The sequence below is a fragment of the Scylla paramamosain genome, chromosome 43 (genome assembly GCF_035594125.1).
Source record: "Scylla paramamosain isolate STU-SP2022 chromosome 43, ASM3559412v1, whole genome shotgun sequence".
NCBI lineage: Eukaryota > Metazoa > Arthropoda > Malacostraca > Decapoda > Portunidae > Scylla > Scylla paramamosain.
Genome location: NC_087193.1, coordinates 9,678,594 through 9,697,283, shown reverse-complemented (window position 1 = coordinate 9,697,283; position 18,690 = coordinate 9,678,594). Strand labels below are relative to the sequence as shown.

General features: G+C 40.1%; 2 protein-coding genes across 3 annotated transcripts in view; one reads left to right on the top strand and one right to left on the bottom strand.

Annotated features, from left to right (window-relative positions):
• LOC135093569 (uncharacterized) overlaps positions 1 to 18,690 on the top strand; it is a 152,094-nt gene that overhangs the window by 41,541 nt on the left and 91,863 nt on the right. The gene's annotated exons all lie outside the window — the stretch shown is intronic.
• Positions 1 to 18,690, bottom strand: part of LOC135093570 (zwei Ig domain protein zig-8-like) — a 61,393-nt gene that overhangs the window by 1,359 nt on the left and 41,344 nt on the right. For both annotated transcript variants that reach the window (XM_063992945.1, XM_063992946.1), the window contains exons 4-6: positions 10,731 to 10,941; positions 8,571 to 8,698; positions 7,407 to 7,578 (exon numbers count right to left, since the gene is read on the bottom strand). In XM_063992945.1, the coding sequence (XP_063849015.1) occupies positions 7,407 to 7,578; positions 8,571 to 8,698; positions 10,731 to 10,941 (511 nt within the window). The remainder of the gene's footprint in view (positions 1 to 7,406; positions 7,579 to 8,570; positions 8,699 to 10,730; positions 10,942 to 18,690) is intronic.

The following is an 18,690-nucleotide window of genomic DNA, read 5'->3' as shown; positions in this document are numbered from 1 at the left end:
TTCTTCTCTTTCCCTGTCTTCATTATTTTTCGTTGTTTTCGGTCTGTTTTCTCTCTCTCTCTCTCTCTCTCTCTCTCTCTCTCTCTCTCTCTCTCTCTCTCTCTCTCTCTCTCTCTCTCTCTCTCTCTCTCTCTCTCTCTCTCTCTCTCTCTCTCTCTCTCTCTGTCTCAATTTTATTTGTTTCCACTTTATTTTATTTTATTTTTGAAGGAGCGAGAATATCTTAGTGTCATTTATTTTCTTTCATTGATTAAGTAACTTTTTTTTCTTTATTTCTGTCCCTGTGTCATTTTCTTTTGTTTCGTCTAATATATTGTTCTTCTGTTACATTTCTCTCTCTCTCTCTCTCTCTCTCTCTCTCTCTCTCTCTCTCTCTCTCTCTCTCTCTCTCTCTCTCTCTCTCTCTCTCTCTCTCTCTCTCTCTCTCTCTCTCTCTCTCTCTCTCGTGTCTTGTTTGTCATCGTTACGTCCACACGCCTTTTCCTTTTCTTTTTTTCTCTCTCTCCCTTCCATTCTTTATTTTCTTTTTTTCATCTTTTATGTATTATTATGTCTGTTCTTTCTGCTTTCTTTCTTGCTCTTATTCCTTTGTCTTCCTTTGTGCCTTATACACACACCCACTCTCTCTCTCTCTCTCTCTCTCTCTCTCTCTCTCTCTCTCTCTCTCTCTCTCTCTCTCTCTCTCTCTCTCTCTCTCTCTCTCTCTCTCTCTCTCTCTCTCTCTGGAATGTTAAACACTTACCTCCCAACACGTGCAAGCTAATTGTCTCTCATACACCTTTCCTCTTTCACCTTGCGAACACACTCCATTCCTCCCTTTCTCTTCCCCTTTTTTTTTTCCCCTCCAACCCCTTTTTTTTTTCCTCCCTTTCCACTGAATTTGAGAATTGTGGCGCAACATTTTGACATTTTGACTTTTCAACTTTTCTTTCTCTTTTCGCTGGGTCAAAAATTGTTGTGTCTCAAGGTGGATTGTTTTCGTCATTTATTTTATGGTTCGCCTTTTTTTATTTATTTTATTTTTTTTCCGTGTAGTGATTTCTTTTCTGAAAATTTGTACCCTTTCTCTCTCTCTCCTCTCTCGCTCTCTCTCTCTCTCTCTATTTCTATCTCCTTGATTTTATTTCGAGTTTGTTTTCTTGAGTTATATTTCTTCTTTTCTTCCTTTTTTTCTTTTTGTAAGTATGTACGAGTATGTTTGATTCTCTGCTTTTCATCGCATCAGCATATGTGGGTTTCATATTTTTTGGGGAGTTTTCTATTTGTTTATCTTTTAATTTTGTTATTTTAGTTCTCTTCTCTTATCTGTTATTTTGATTTGCTTCCATTTAGATAATATTCTGCCACCCTTCCCTTCTCTAAGCCAAGGGACACACTATATTGACCCCTAGATGACTGTAATATTCTCTCTCTCTCTCTCTCTCTCTCTCTCTCTCTCTCTCTCTCTCTCTCTCTCTCTCTCTCTCTCTCTCTCTCTCTCTCTCTCTCGAACAGCAAATATTTTCTCGTTTCAGTGTTTTCTTTCCTCTCTCCCTTCTTCTCTTTCCCTCACCGTCTTGGCCTACTTTCCTTCCTTTTGTCTTTAGTTTCTTCCTTCTTTCCTCTTTTCCTTCCCTCCTTCCTTCCTTCCTTCTTTCCTTCCTTCCTTGCCATAGTTCTTCATGCTTTCCCTCCTTCCCATCCACCAAACTTTAGATTTTCCTTCCTTCTTTCCTTCCCTTCCCTTCCCTTCCATTTCCTTTCCTCACTCCCACCCTCCCTCTCTCCCTCCCTCCCATCTCCTCGTGTTTGATGGAATAGTGTAAACTCCAGTGGTCTAAACTCCATCACTTTACAATGTTTACCTTGATTGCTTGCATGTGTGTGTGTGTGTGTGTGTGTGTGTGTGTGTGTGTGTGTGTGTGTGTGTGTGTGTGTGTGTGTGTGTGTGTGTGTGCTGTATATATCTATATCCCATTTATCTATACGTCTGTCTGTCTGTTTCTGTCTCCCCATGTGCATGAATATAGTATATCTTGTATGTGGGTATCCTCTCACTCCGTCTGTGTCTGTCTGTCAGTCTGTCAGTCTCTCTGTACTCGTATGTATGTATGTATGTATGTATGTTAGGCATGTAAGTAAATACGTCTCTCTCTCTCTCTCTCTCTCTCTCTCTCTCTCTCTCTCTCTCTCTCTCTCTCTCTCTCTCTCTCTCTCTCTCTCTCTCTCTCTCTCTCTCTCTCTCGCTCTCGCTCTCCTGACTAAGTACCATTCCCCTCCCCGTCGTAAATATCATTCTTCCCGCCCCTAACTAAGCCCCATCCCTCTCTCTCCCATAAAACTACTTCTCCCCTTCACCCGAGAGCAAGACCCCGCCCCTCTCCCTCTCTCCCATTAGACCCATCCATTTGGACTCACTTGTGCGCACGCTAGTCAACACACACACACACACACACACACACACAGGGTTTCTCCTCTTTCATTCCTTTCAGTTTTTTTTCCTTACCTTTCTCTCTCTCTCTCTCTCTCTCTCTCTCTCTCTCTCTCTCTCTCTCTCTCTCTCTCTCTCTCTCTCTCTCTCTCTCTCTCTCTCTTGAAACTGCGTGACTTTAGCAACACAAGCAATGACTGGAAGGTGTTGCATAGACGGAACAAATGACCAGACTTCTCCAGGATTTATGGTTATGGAGATGACTTCAGATTCTTATTCTCCTCCTTAACGCTTCAACTCCCTGGGCTCCGCTGGCACACTTCATCAACTCCTCTTAGGTATAGTATTGCAGGAAAAATGGAAAGGGGTTTTTTACTGTAGATTTTGAAAGGTATAATGAAGTTTTTTTTTTCTTTTGTGTGTGTGTGTGTGTGTGTGTGTGTGTGTGTGTGTGTGTGTGTGTGTGTGTGTGTGTGTTTTGTGTGTGTGAAAGTGAAGTGGATTCTTGTAAATTGTTATGCTTTCTTTGTGTATTGTTTTTTTTTATTTTTTTATTTATTTATTTATTTATTCATTTATTCATTCATTTATTTATGGTGTACATTTGTGTGTACTTGTCTTTTTTTTTCATTTAACTTTTTTTCTTTATTTGTTAATTTATTTATTTAATTCATTTATTCATTTACTTATTCATTTTTACTCGGCGCGATCATATTCCAATAATGTTAACAGGATTTTGAGAAGGTAAATTCATGAATCCAGATTTTCCTTTTTGCTTCTGTTCTAATGAATATTACTCGAATATTAAATGAACATACGAGAGTAGTTAAATTTGCATAAAGCTAAAATCTATCCATTAACCTTTTTCTTAACTAAGGCTCGAATTATTTTTTTCTCTCTCTCTCTCTCTCTCTCTCTCTCTCTCTCTCTCTCTCTCTCTCTCTCTCTCTCTCTTTTGCTCATTAGGTTTATTTTACTTGTAGACGAAGAAAACACGTGCCAAGAGCTATATATGAATTTTACGATAAATACGATAAATAATAAAGCTTAAATTTCTCCACTGTGAATATTTAAAGCGAACATATGGGAGTGAATGTACTCTCTCTCTCTCTCTCTCTCTCTCTCTCTCTCTCTCTCTCTCTCTCTCTCTCTCTCTCTCTCTCTCTCTCTCTCTCTCTCTCTCTCTCTCTCTTTTCAAGTTGTTCTGTGTTATATAGGTCTGTTTTGTTTTCTTCCTCCTCCTCTCTTTTAAAGCGAACTTAGAGTGAAAATGCACTTCTTGTCTTTTTATTTATTTATTTTTTTTTTTTTTTCATTTTGAGGGGGAAATAATAGTTGAAATCGAGTATACAAGTATTTTTTTATTATTATTGTTCTGTTATTCAGTTTTGGATTGTTTTGTTTTGTATTTAGTTTTGTATTTTTTTTATTTTTTTATTCTGTTACTTAGTTGTGTTATTCAGCTCAACATTATTCACTTCTGTATTATTTAGTTCCCCGTTATTCTGCTCTGACAATCTAGTTTTACATTATTTTGTTCTATGTTATTTTTTTTGCTGTGTATTACTTACTTCCATGTTATTTTGTTCTGCGTTATTCAGTTCAGTGTTATTCATTTCTTTGGTGTTTACTCGCCGTTCCGTGTTATTTCCAAGGCAAGCGATCGTTAAGCATCAGTCTGCGTGCCATATTTAGACGATAACTCGACAACACGGTTCATTGAATTTTTATTGCATTATTATCCGGCAGTTGAAGTCGAACAAGGGAACGCCGCTCCATTATTACACGAGTTATATGCAAAAAGAGAAACTATAGCTTTTGTTTCTCTCTCTCTCTTCAGGGTTCATGTGTCATGACCTCCTTTATTTTCCAGGGACTCGGGTGGGGTAGCGGGGGAAAATATGTGTGAGTATTTTATTAAAGGAAATACCTGCAGTAATTACATGTGGTTATTATATTCTTGTGCTTTGTTATTGTTGTTGTTGTTGTAAATGCCAAGCTGTAACCAAGGGCAACAAAAGGAAAGGGAACTGAAGACTATAGAGCGCAATGAAGGGAAAAAAGCCCATTGAAGAAGGAAAAAAAAAAGGTACACTGAAGAATAAAGGTCCAGTGAAGAAAATATGCTCATTGAAAAAAATAAATAAATAAAGCACAATTAAAATAAGGCCCACTGAAGAAAAAAAAAAAGACAAATGAAGAATAAAAGGTCACACTCAAGGGAAGAAAGGACCACTGAAGGAGAAAAAAAAAGGACCGCTGAAGAAAATGAAAACTGTTATTAAAGAAAAAAGATCCACAGATGAAAATAAAAAGGCCTAATGAAAAAGAAAAAAAAAATCACACTAAGAACCACTGAAGAAAATAAAAAGGGTTAATGTAGAAGATTAAAAAAAAAAAAAAATACCACTGAGAAAACATGGAAGTGTAAGGTTATATATCCAGAGACGCTTTAGCCATGATTAAATTCAAGCATTTCTACACTTTTTGTTTTATATTCTTGAACGCCAAACCACAACCTGTATTTCTCAACACACGCATTGAGGCATTAGTCAGTGTTTTAAGTTCAAGGACATTTTAGCCATTATTACATTCACGCATTTACTCTCCTGCATAGTTTTTTTTTTTTTTTTTTTTTTTATAGTTATGACGTCAAACTAAAGCATTACCCGCACTTCTCTGCACGTCAAAGTGTAGCTCAGTCTTCATACTTTGAGGCATTAACCGTGATTACCCGCTACTTGCATTCCTGCGTAGTTTTGCGAACCCTCAAACTGCTAATGATGGTGCCCCGAGTGTCAGTAATCATGGTAATAAGACTAGAAATAACTGTTTCGAGCTTAATGATGAATTCAAAGGAGGTAAAAGTAATGAATTAGTTTTACAATAGACGGTTGTAAAAGCCTCAATACTAGAAAACCTTAAAAGAAGGTTAGACAAGTTTATGGATGAGAATGACAGGTATGTAGGTCTGACGGCTTCTTGCAGCTTACCTTGTGTTCTTAAGCACGTATGTACGTACGAGTATGTATTAACAGTTATTACTTCATTAGAATATCTCTTGACGATCTGACGAAGGAAAACTACAATCACGCACAAAAAAATAATTAATTACTCAGTCATTCACTTTACCGTCAATATCTCGTTTCGAAATTATAATATAAATTTTCACCGAACCTTTCTATTAAGTATAAGGGGAACTCGAGGCACCCAAAGCGTCAAGGGGTCAAAGCACAACACTGCACGTAACTCTCTGCAAGGAAACTTAGCTGCCACTTAAGTTTTGGAGGCGCTTTGATTCGTGACTCGTAGAAAAATACAAGACAGGCGCACAGAGTTATAGAAAACGAAGAGGAGAAAGAAGGTGCAGAAAAGAAGAAACGAAGAGGAAATACTGAAAAAGGAACACGAAGAAGACACAAGGATATTATGAAAACTGAAGAAAGAAAAGGAAAAGCATAGGAAATGAAGAAAGAAACATAAAATCATAGAAAAGCGAAGAAATACACAAAATATCATAAAAAAGACACAAAATCATAAGAAAACTAAGAAAGAAACACGGAAACTCAGAAAATTAAAGAAAAAAAACAGTAAGAAGAAACACCAAGAAAAACACATAAATTATAAAAGAAAACGAAGAATAAAACAAAAAAAAAAATCATAGAAAAACCTAAGAAACGCCTAACAACGAACCAGTAAATACGATTCCCTTATGGACGTAAATTGAAAGGCACGATGGGAGATTTAATAAAGAAAACGGGAAGACGAACCAGACTTCCAAACATTTTTTTTTTTTTTATGGGTTACAAGTTACAAAAGCTGGTGATGAAGCGTGAGATAAAATGGACTCGAAAAAAAGAAAAAAAAAGTGCAAAGCTTAGTAACTTTTCCAGGTACGAAGACTGAGGTTAATGGAGGCAAAATTAGAACTCTTATGGGAGGAGGTCTTGGGACGTGAGCTTGAGGGGAGAGCGGAGAGGAAGAGGGGGAGAGCAGGGGAAGGGAATTCATGAGGGGAGAATGTCGGAGGGGAGTGTTTTGAGGAGTGTGGCAGGGAAATTTGGAGTGTTCTGTGAGAGGGGAGAGTGGAAGGGGAGTGTAAGAGTGTGACAGGCTGGTATGTAAGACTGCAAGGCGATTAGTTGGAGGAAAAAGAGGGAATGTGTGTGGGAGAGGAGACTTTTGGAAGGGAGTGTGGGAGGGGAGAGAAAGAAAGGAACGTGGGAGTAAGTTGAGAAGATATGCGAGACTTGAAGAGACGAAAGAAAAGGATAAGAACAAGATCAAGAGACGTCAGAGGCAAGAGCAGAAAGAGAGGAGGGAGGGAAGAACACGAAGAGGATAATAAGGAATTCATAGGTTGAGCAAATATCACGTATAGAGAACGCTATAAAAGATGCAACGCCCCTTGAATAGAGAAGACGCAAGGACTTTATAAATATGGAAAGAGGCACGTGGAATCTGGGGCTACGGAGGTGCGAAGGACTGTAAGGGCCTGGAATACGACGCCTGGCTCTCAGAAACTCAAAAAAATAAAGGACTTGGGGTTTGTAAAGATGCAGAAGACTTGAGGATTAAAAGACTGTACAGGAGAAAAGAGTTTATGATTGGTGAATGAGAGAGAGAGAGAGAGAGAGAGAGAGAGAGAGAGAGAGAGAGAGAGAGAGAGACTACCCTGAATACGTGAACCTTAATGGATGTCCGTTTACAAGGATAAGACATGGAAGATTAAAAGATCGGACAGAAAAAAAAAAAGAAAGTAAAAATTTAAACATAATTGGTCAAGTGGCTAGAGAGATAGATAGAGAGACAGACAGACTGACAGATAAAGAGACAGACAGACCGACTTACAATACTAGTCCCTGTTTGGCAGAAGACTTGTAGAATAAGAAAGAAATAGAAGGAAACTTTAAACAAGACTAGAGAGAAAGAGAGTGAGAGAGAAACAGAAACAGAAACCAGACAGACAGACAGACAGACAGACGGACGGACTTACTGGTGAGGACGTGAACCTTGATGGATGCCCGTTTAGCGTTGGAGGGCTTACAGGAGTAAACCCCGGAGTCCCAAGTGGTGGCGTTCTCGACCAGCAGGGAGGAGCGGGTGGTGTCCTCGAAGTGCTCAGTCTTCACACTAATGTTCCGTCCAGGCTGACCGTAATTCACGAGCTGCGAGTCATGCACCGGGAAGGGAATGCAGGGAGTTAGAGGCCTGTTGTGCAGCGGTGGCCAGGAGGAGATGGAGGTGAATGCGTGTAGTCGGAGAGTGCTAGTGGTGGTGATAGTGGTGGTGTTTGCAGGCGGATGTGAGGCAGTGAGGCAGTAGTTGCATGTCCCTAGTGAGTATTGGCGGAGAGTTGTTGGGTGGTTGCGTGAAATAAATGGAGGTTTTCATCACTGTGCAATTCCCGAAGGAGGACCAGTGCCAGGAGGGGAGTTGGGGAATGGTGGACGCGGGACGAAGATTAACAAGAGTAAAAAAAATCAGCGGTAATAATGGTAGTAGTAGGCAATGACTTTGGGGTGTAGCAAAGAATATGCATGGAGGAAAACTTTGTGAGGAGAGAAGATAAGAACGATAAATACCAGGAAATATAGAAAGGAGAAACAGGACTTTGCAAGAGAAAAGGAGAAAGAAATGAAGGCTAAGAATGTTAAAGACCCATGAGAGAGGAGGAGGAGGAGGTAGAAAAGTTGCAAGTGCATGTGGGAGGAGTGGAGGAGGAAGAGGAGGTGGAGAGCGGGTATCAGGAGGAAGTGGGAGTAAGGGGGAGGGAGGTTTAAGTGTGGTTGCTAAAAGGGCTATTTGAGGATGAGGGAGACTTAAAAGAGTATAATAAGGGAGGAAAATGCGCGCCAGGCCGGGTAATGATGGGTAATGCCGGAGATGGAAATGGGAGCGAATGTGTAAAGGAATAGCGAAGAAGAAACAAAGAGGAGAAATAACTCGTCCACACAGATTAAAGGAATATCAAAGAAAAATTAGACCCGAGGAAAAGAGAACTGTAAAGAAGGGAAAATTTGAAATAAAAGAGAATATTGTGGGAATGTGAGGTGGGTAGGTTTTTTTTTTTTATCATAAGTACAAGAGAGAGAGAGAGAGAGAGAGAGAGAGAGAGAGAGAGAGAGAGAGAGAGGGAGAGGGGGGAGGAATACCGTACCTTGTCTCTATGGTACCACAAGATGAAGTCAGGTGGTGTAGGGCTGAAGTGTACCATACAGGTGAGGTTCAGGGTACTGCCGCGGTCCAGGTACACTGCCCCGCCCCCCAGCAGCTCCACCGTGGGTACTGCAGGTGAGAAAGGCACGCTGCGGTTCACCTGGCCTCGCTAACTTCTTCTTTTATGTTAGGTTAATATGAACAAATGTGGGTTGGTGGGCGTAACCGTGACTGTGTGTGTGTGTGTGTGTGTGTGTGTGTGTTGCTTTAATTGGTAATGCGAGTCCTGTATATGTGCATTGCTGTGTGTATGTTTTAATTAGGTTTGTTAAATGGTTGCATGTACTATTTGCAAAAACACACACACACACACACACACGGACGGACGGACGGTAATCAAGTAAATTATGCCAAAACTGTTCATTTCAACAAACAAACACAAAAAATAAACACGTCATTATTTCAGCCAAGCCGGGCATTAAAATAAAAGAGTAGCAGCATATCAAACATCATCATCATCATCACCATCATCATTATCATCATCATCAAACAGAATAATAAGCACAAATAAAAGGCGAATAAACTTTCTTCCCTCTTGACTAAATGCATGAATCGTTACTCACCCACTTACTCACCACTCATCTTGCTCACTCACCCACCCATCCACTCACTCCACCACGTACGTATCTCGTTTATTCATTCACGTTCTCTTGCACTCATCTCTTATGTTCATTCATTTACTCAGCTGCGTCCTCATCAGACTCACTCAATCACTTATTCACTTATCACTTATTCATTTATTACTAATCTAATTCATTTATTTACTGATCTCACTCTCATGTGCTCAGTTTTTCATTTACTCACTCCCGTAATGATCTGATTCAATCACTCATTCACTTGTTTCTTTCCTTCCTTCCCTCTTTCCTTCGTTTTTTGCTCCCTCCCTTCTTCCCTTCCTTCCTTCCTTCCTCCTGACCTTCTATCTTTCCTTCTTAACTTCCTTCCTTGTGACCTTCTATCCTTCCTACTTTCCCTACCTCCCTCCCTCCCTTCCTCCCTCCTTCCTTTCTTCGACCCCTTCTAACTTCCTAACTTTCCGCCTTCCATTCTTCCCTCTCGCTCCTTCCAGTCTTTATAACTTTGCTCCACCACTACCATCACCACCACTAGCACCACTTCCCCCGCCATTCCAGCCGCACCTGAAGCAACAAGGCCTTGACTCTTTAATTACTTTGCGTGTCACAGGTAACTGGTCTAGTTTTGAGTACATGTTTTTCCCACCTTTGATCTTAACTCCTTTCATTGCCGTGCTTGTCTTTGGTTTGCTAAGAAAGCGCTTAAAATTTGCTTAGACACGGAAAAAAATAGCAAAGAACAGGTTAATTTTTGTGTGTTTTCCATGAAGTCACGTAACGACAAGCACACGAAAGAGGTACTTGATAATGAGGAAATATTTGTTTGCTAGTGAAATGGTGAAGTTGTGTGATGTTTTTCATTGTATTTTTACGTTGGTTTTAATTTTGCCATCTGTTGTCCCTTCATCAACGTTACCTTGCTTACTTGTGCTTGAATGTTGTGGCTTTTAACCTTCATCTTCCGAACGCGTCAACCTTTCCTGCAATTTAACAGTGAAATGGTTAAATTATGTGTTTTCTTTGTAATACACTAGTTTTCTCTCAACTGGCCTTCCCCTACCATTGCTTTCTTGTGCCAGAGTGCTGTGGCTCCAAACCCGCATCTGAGGGCGTCAACTTTCCCTGTAATGGGCCCGCGTGGTTGGAATTACCGCCGCCAGCCTCACGTTAATCACGTTTTGAGGTACTGGTGTTGCTCTCCGCGCCTCCCTCCGTCCTCGCCACACACACACACACCTTCAATCAGTAGAACCATTTCCGCGCATCTCCATCTACCTGCTTGCTTGGTCTCTCGTGTGCGCTCGTACATGAAACTAGACACACACACACACACAACATGCGCATCCCTTTCCCCACCCTGCCAGATACACACATATGCACAAACACAAACACCACGACCACCACCACCACAGCCACGACAAACAGTCACTGCAAACCTCATTTTTACCCTCACCCCCCTACCCCAACACACACACACACACACACACACACACACACACACACACACACACACGGTCACTACTCACCCACCACCTGCAGTTTGACGGTAATGGCGGTGACAGGCTTAGTGGAGATGGAACATTCGTACAGGCCAGAGTCTGAGGGTTCGGGGTTCCTCAGCACCAGCACCCAGTCCCCGGTGTTCTGGTCCCGGTAGGCGGAGAAGCGTGCGTCGTTGGTGAAGGTGAAGGAACCCACAGTCAATACATGAAGGTCCCTGTGTCTTATCCATGAAACCTGTGAGAAATGGAACAAGGGAAGATGATGGGTGTGTATTTTCGTTGTGGTTTGTTTTTCTTAATTCTTTCATAGTTGTAGTCTTTTGGTAACATTCAGAGGAGTACAGAAGGTCTGGTAGTCTTATCTGTGAAACTTGTGAGGAATATAAAAGGTTATGTTGACATAAAACGTGTATTTTCGATGCAGCTTCTTCTTTCCTTAACCCTTTCACTGGTATAGTCTTTTTGTGCAGTTCTCTTTGTCTCCCCAGTAGATACGAGTATGCGGAGACAAAGGGAACATTGCATAGATTTTCGGTATTAAGAGAGAAGAATAGAGAAACGAAAACAGAAGACCCAGACAGTGAGAACGGGCAAGTCATGGAGTGTCGTTTCAAAGGCAACACTCCCGACCAACAACTCAACTCAATTCAGCAACTCAGGTCCCGATGTCTTGTCCATGAAACCTGTGAGAAATGGAACAGGGTGAGATGAAATATGAAGAACGTGTGTTTTTGCAGCACCTTATGATTTCCTTAACTCCTTCACTGCCACGGTCGTTTGGTAACATTCAAAACAGTATAGAAGGTCCCGGTGTAATAAAATAGACAAAATAACTTATATAGAACGTGTATTTTCGATTCAGTTTGTTTTCCTTTAGTGTTTCTTTGTTATGATCTCCAGGTAACATTGAGAGCAGTAAAGGAATGTAGTTTGCATGGACGTATATAAGGCAGGGAGAATAAGAGTTTTTTTTTTTCTAGACTACAAAATTGGTTAACATACTTTTATACTTTAGTGAGTCTGAAAAATGTTAAGGGACTATGAAGAGAAAATGTTTAGAACTGAGAGTGAAGGTGGTGAGGGGAGGGTAGTGTGTGTGTGTGTGTGTGTGTGTGTGTCGTAAGGTTACAGCACCGGCAGGGTACCAAGGTTGCCTCTCAGGTGAAAATAACAGAGACAAGTAAAAATATAAATGTAGAAAAAAAACGAGTAGGACTGCAGAGGGCCGGGGAAATATGTATGCATGATTACATGAATTACGGAATAAGGTATGAATGCCTAAAGTGTGTGTGTGTGTGTGTGTGTGTGTGTGTGTGTGTGTGTGTGTGTGTGTTATTTTTCCTATTTTCCTATGTACGTGTTTTATTACGTCGATTTTTTTGTATGCATGTTTATTTTTTTACCAACGTACATCGCTATTTACGTGCATTGAGGAAGTGTGTGTTGCGAGGAAGGCTCTCTTTTCTTTCTTTTTTTTTCCTTTTTTTTTTTCTTTTTTTGTCTTTGCGTGTGTGTGTGCGTGCGTGCGATCGTTTTAGCTTGATGAAGAACATAAGCCCACAGTGTTTATTCCCAGAGCGAGACTTTCCGGCGTTGCTAATGAGGCGATGGAAGAATCATTAACAGGTGTTTTGCGTCACCTGTGGGGCGGAGACACGTGCCTTCATCTTCATAATGCACGAAGGTTACGCAGGACTTAAAAAAAAAAAAAAAGAGAGAGAGAGAAAGAGAGAGATTTGGTTCCATTTGCTTTAGAGTGCGGCACAATTAGAGAGGAAGGATGTACCGTCTTTTCCCTTACCGCAGATTGAAGGGAGCAAATGGATTGGCGGGTTTTGGGCTGCACGTGTCCTAATGATAAAGGTAAATAATGCTAAATGCTCCTGCCCGACTTACAGACATGACGATAAATTACAGATAAAATAATTACATCGCCCTGATTGAAGAGTGCTGGGTCCGACTTGTTTGTTTGTTTATGTGTTTGCGCGTGTGTGTGTATTTTCTTCTCTCCGATCTGCTACACGAAATATTTATTTATTTATTTTTTCATTTATTTGTTTTTTTTTATTTATTTATTTTTTTTTTTTATTTATTTATTTTTTTGTGTGTGTGTGTGTGTGTGTTTTTTGAATACCTGTAAGAGTGAGGTTTTCAGATACCAGTGTTGGAGAAGGGGAAGAAAATACGTGTGTGTGTTGTTTATCTCGCCAATGTGAAGTCTTTTTCTTCTTTCTTTCTTTTTACTTTTGATTTAAGACAGAAGACTGCACTGAGAGGAAGGTGAAAATGACTATTGTCTTTCGAGGAAATTGAAAGACACTGAGGGCATTGTTTAGCTAAAATGAGAGGAAGTGTTTTTTTTTTTTTCTCTCTCTCTCTTTAATCCATTGCACATGGTAGAAAATGAAGACTGTACAAATATAAAGTTTAGAGTAGGAATAGTTTTATTTCATTTTATTTATCTACCGATTTATTTATTGTCTTGATTTTATTTGTTTTTATTTTTATTTATTTATTTATTTATTTTTAATGAAGGCGAAAGACAGTGGAGGAGGAGGAGGAGGAGGAAGAAGAAAGAGAAGGAGTAGAAGAGCAGTCAGAAAAGAAAATAAAGTAAAACACGAAGCTAAAAATACCAATAACTTTTTTTTTTTCATTCATTTATATCATTCATTGACGGTAACAGACAGTGTAGGCCTTTCCGGGGTGGGAGGCTTAAAAGAAATGATGGCTTTTTTGCGATTATTCCGGAGATGAATGGCGCGCCTTAAACGTATTGTCAGTGGGGACGAGTGTGATTCATTCCCACGGTAATCACCTGATATAACAAAAGCGTGACACGGACTAATTATGAAAACGTGGTGCGTAATTATGTAATAGACACCAGAATGACACACTAGAAAAGATAATGACTTTGCTTTAATTATCGGCTTGCATCGTCATTAAAAATATGTGCGTGTGTATATGCTCGAAAAAAAATTGCTCTCCTCGGGGATTTTATTCAGTGTTGTGTTTACGTTTCCTGATTTTATATCCCTTAACTATCTGTTCTCTCTTTCACATCAAAGAGAACGTGAGAAAATCAGAAAAAAAAACGGTATTTATTTTACATTTTCTGAGTGTTTTTTTTTATTATCTGTTCTCTCTTTCACATTAAAAAGAACACGAGAATATCAGAAAAATATCATTCGTTTACATTTCCTGGCCTTTCTTCTCTTCAGTTGCGTTTTCTCTCTCACATTAAAAAGAACACAAGAAAATAAGAAAAAAAAAATTGTTTTACTCTTAGTGCTTTTTTTTATTTACCTTTACATTTTTCAGGATTTTCTCTTTTTTTTCACTTAGAAACCTCTTCCTCCTTTCACATTAGAAAACATAAGAAACATTAACAGAAAATCTTATACTTTTATTTCTTTTAGATTTTTTGCTTGCATTTGCCGTTTATATTATCTTTCTTATACACATTTTTTTTTTATTAATCATCCTTTCTCTAGCTCATATAAAAAACACGAAAATCTTTAACAAAAAAAAAAAAACAATAGCTTCTTCTGTTTCTTTGACCTTCCTTTTTTTTGCTTCTTCCTTTCGTTTCTTTTCTAGTTAGATGTTATTTTTTAGGTTTTCCGGGATTTTTCTTGTTTTCTTTAGTCCACTTCTTTCCACACGGAAGAAAACGAATCACCTGAAGGTACCAGGGGAAAAAATACCTCAAGACGAGCATCATATTCAGGGGAACATGACGAACAAGAGGCGCGGCTCACTTTAACACTGCTCGCTTGGAAAAAGATTTACTGACCGAGTTTGTAGAGAGAGAGAGAGAGAGAGAGAGAGAGAGAGAGAGAGAGAGAGAGAAAAGGAAAGAAAGCACAAATGGAAAGCCAGACACAAAAATCTAGAAAGCAGAGAGAGAGAGAGAGAGAGAGAGAGAGAGAGAGAGAGAGAGAGAGAGAGAGAGAGAAAGAGAGAGAGAGAGAGAGAGAGAGAATCAAAATCCATGAGAATGGGAGAAAAACCAAAGTAAAAAAATAGAAACAAGATTGAGAAAGGTTACAAAAATCCTGAACTGACTTAGAGAGAGAGAGAGAGAGAGAGAGAGAGAGAGAGAGAGAGAGAGAGAGAGAGAGAGAGAGACCCACTACCAAACAGACAGACAAACAGACGGGCAGTAGCACCTTCTCGAAATTAATCCAAGCCGTCTCTTTTAAAAGCCACGAGAGAGGAGACGAGGAAGAAGATGAAGGGATTCTAACGACCACAATAACACACACCACCTTAATCACCCACACGTCACCTTAATGGCCTGCCAGACGAGGTGTTTGCTGAGGGAAACTTGCTCTGATCGTAACTTTCTTAATATCCTGAAGGCCTTGTTTAGCTTTTTACCGGATTTGGGATTTTCAGAGGGAGAGAAAGAGGAGTGGGAGGGAGAGGAAAAGTAGCGCTGACCTGATATTGAATTTTAATACTTCCACCTCAGGCTGTGTTGGACGCCTCTTATGCCCTCTCGTCTAGGATTCTCTCTCTCTCTCTCTCTCTCTCTCTCTCTCTCTCTCTCTCTCTCTGACCTTCAATTTTCCATCACTCTTCCGGTTTCTCTTACTGTAATTTAACTTTTTATTTATTTTCAGGCATTAAAATATCGTGTCATTTCATTACCTTCATTCTCTCGTGTATTGATTAGTTTCTTCATTCATTCATTTATTTCCTCACTCATTCATCGCCTTTTTTATTTATTCGGTGTTATCATCACTCTCTTTTTCTCACTTTATGTTGCAATCCCTTCCTCCCTCACTCATTCACTGACTATCTCTTTCACTTTCATTTATTCATCATTGCTATCACTTCCACCTTTCCTCGTTTCTCTTCTCTCCCTTTTTTTTTCGTCCCATCTTTCAATTAATTCCTTGCTCAATGATTCACTCACCAACGCACTCACTCACTCACTCACTCACTCACTCACTCATTCAGAATCAGTCGCTTTCCAAATTTTCCAGCAGCCTCTCTCATTCCTTGAATATTCTGCACTTTCTCAGTCGGAAACTCGCTCACTCAGTCTCATCTATCTCATATATATTTACTCACTGATTCCCTCGTCTGATTTCATTCACTAGTGTATTATCCAGTCATTTAATTATGTATTCATCCACACGAACGTCCCCGCAGGAATTATTGCAATGTGAATTAATTAATAGCCAGATAGAGTGAGGAAAAATCATAATTATGCCGCTAGAAATATATCAAGGTAAAAAAAATCAAAGGGTAGGAATAGAAATTAAGGAAAAAAAAAGAAGAAGAGGGGAAAGAAAATTATAAATATATCAAAACGGCGGAGTAAAAATTGATGCAGAGGTAAAAGATCGACTTCAATTTATTTATTTTTTCCTCCCTCTCTTTTCCCTCTCTCTGCTTTCTCTCTTACTCTCTTTTTCTCTTATTTCTTTTTTCATTTCCTTTTGTGGATGATCCAAAAAGAACCGCAGTACATTCCCCCCCCCTCTCTCTCTCTCTCTCTCTCTCTCTCTCTCTCTCTCTCTCTCTCTCTCTCTCTCTCTCTCTCTCTCTCTCTCTCTCTCTACTTTGTTCTTTCTTTATCTTCCCTCCTCTTTTGCATCGTCTGCGTAATAGGGAATATTGCCTTCCTCATTTGCATATCGCTTAGGTGAAGAAAAAATATCCACGTTAATTGATTGGAGTTTTCTAGCTTTCTTTTTTGTATGAGGAGCAAAAATGGAGAGGGGGAAGGGGGAGCGGCGAACACGAGAGCTGAATAAGGTAATTAGGGTATTGTTGGGAGCTTGTTCCTGTGTGTGTGTGTGTGTGTGTGTGTGTGTGTGTGTGTGTGTGTCAGATAGTGTTAATTATATGTTTATTTTTCTATTCTAGTCTCCAATTGTGTGTGTGTGTGTGTGTGTGTGTGTGTGTGTGTGTGTGTGTGTGTGTGTGTGTGTGTGTGTGTGTGTGTGTGTGTGTGTTTCTCTCTCTTTCTGTCTGTCTGTTCGTTTGTCTTTATTTATTTAAGGACACTTCGCCAAAAGGGGAATAGGTAATATAAAAAAATATTGAAACAGCAACTATGAATTAAATTTTGCCAAACACACACACACACACACACACACACACACCAAGCGCATTACCAACCGGTAGACGGCAACACACACACACACACACACACATACACACACACATCGATTAAAACTCTTCCAACCAGGGAACTTAATTTCTGAGGAGGTGAGGGGGAGAGAGAGAGAGAGAGAGAGAGAGAGAGAGAGAGAGAGAGAGAGAGAGAGAGAGAGAGAGAGAGAGAGAGACTGATGGCTACACGTTACACAGTCTGAGGTTGACGTGGGAAAGTGGAGAAGGGAGGAAAGGAAATAATCGGGGGAGAAAAGATAAGAAAGAAGAAGAATACAGAGATACAAGGAAGGGAAGAGAAAGATATAAAAAAGTGAGGAAGGAAGAGAACGTGATTACAGACGGAGACAAAAAGGAGAATTGAATAATAGTAGAGACGAATGAGAAACATGAGGGAGGACGAGAAAAAGAGATGAAGGAGAGGAAAGCGCATTAACAGAAGGGGAAGCAAATGGACAAGATAACAGAGAAGGAAGGAAAAACGACGAGTGATAATAGAGACCAAAGAGAAGAGGAAGAAAGTGATGAAACAACACTGCAAAGAAAGGGGAAGTGGAGAAACGGATGAGAAATGAAGGAAGAAGAGGAAAAGATGTAAACACGTTGAAGAAGATAAAAACTGTAACAGAATAAGAATTAAATAGTAAGGAATGAAAATAACGAAATAACGAAATCACAAACATGTAAGAGAAAAGGAAGAAGAGAATGTGAGGAATTAGAAGGGAGATGGAGAGAAGGGGAGGAGTCCTGGGAGAGAAGAGGAAAAGGAAAGGAATGGAGAGCATGCAAGAGAAGAGAGGGAACTAAGAAAAAAGAGGAAAGGATTGTAGAAAACGAAGAATAAAAAGAAACAGACGAAGAAAATTTTATAGCAGAAAGTGGCTTACTGATGAAGGAAAAGGAGGAGGAAGGGAGGAAAGGGAAGTGAGACAGAAGTGGTAGAATAGGGAAGAGGAAGGAGAAATACCTAAGGGACAAGGGAGAACTGAGAACAAAAAAGAGGAAGAGGAGGGGGAGGAGAAGGAGGAACCAGAGATATAGAGGAGAGAGAGGGAAGCGAAGAGCGTGAGGAGAGAGAGGAAGAAAAAAAGGAGTAACTGGAGGAAAAGAGAGAGGAAACGAGAGTTAATTGAGGGAGAGTGGAGATTAAAAAGGATGAAGGGAGAGAGTTGTCTGGGGAATAAGGAAATAGGTACTGAGGGAAGGGGAGAGAGGGGCAAGGTACTGGAGGGGAGGAAGAGATGGAACTAAGGGAGGGGAGGAGGGGAGGCGAGGCTGATGGAAAGCTGTGTGTTTGGTGTGTCTGGCAACCTTGATGGAAGAGTCAGGTGGATTCAGTCACGTGGATGAGATGTTTTCCTCTTCCACCTTTCCATCCACTTTCCTCCTCCTCCTTCCTTCTTCTTTTCTCCCTCCACCACCACCACCACCACTTCCTTTTGCCTCTTTATCTATCTCTTATGATTTTTCTTACTTTCTTGTATCACTCTCTTAGTTTCTTCCTTTTTCTCCTCTTCCTTCTTCTTCCCTCTCTCCCGTTTATTTTTTCTTTCCTTCCATCTTTCCACCCTTCCTTCCTTCCCTTCCTCCCTTATTTACTCTCCTACATCTTTTCTCCTCTTTTCTCTTTCTCTTCCCTCCAAGGTTCCTTTCTCTCCGTTGGCCCCATTTCCTCTCTTCCTTCACTTATTCTTCCTTCTTTACTCCTTCCTTCTTCTGCTTCCTTCTCTCTCCTCTTTTTTCTTCTCTCCCAGTTTACAACTTTTCTTCCTTCATGTCTTTTCTTTCCCTTCACTTTTCTTTTCTCTTCCATACTTCTACTCTCTCTCTCTCTCTCTCTCTCTCTCTCTCT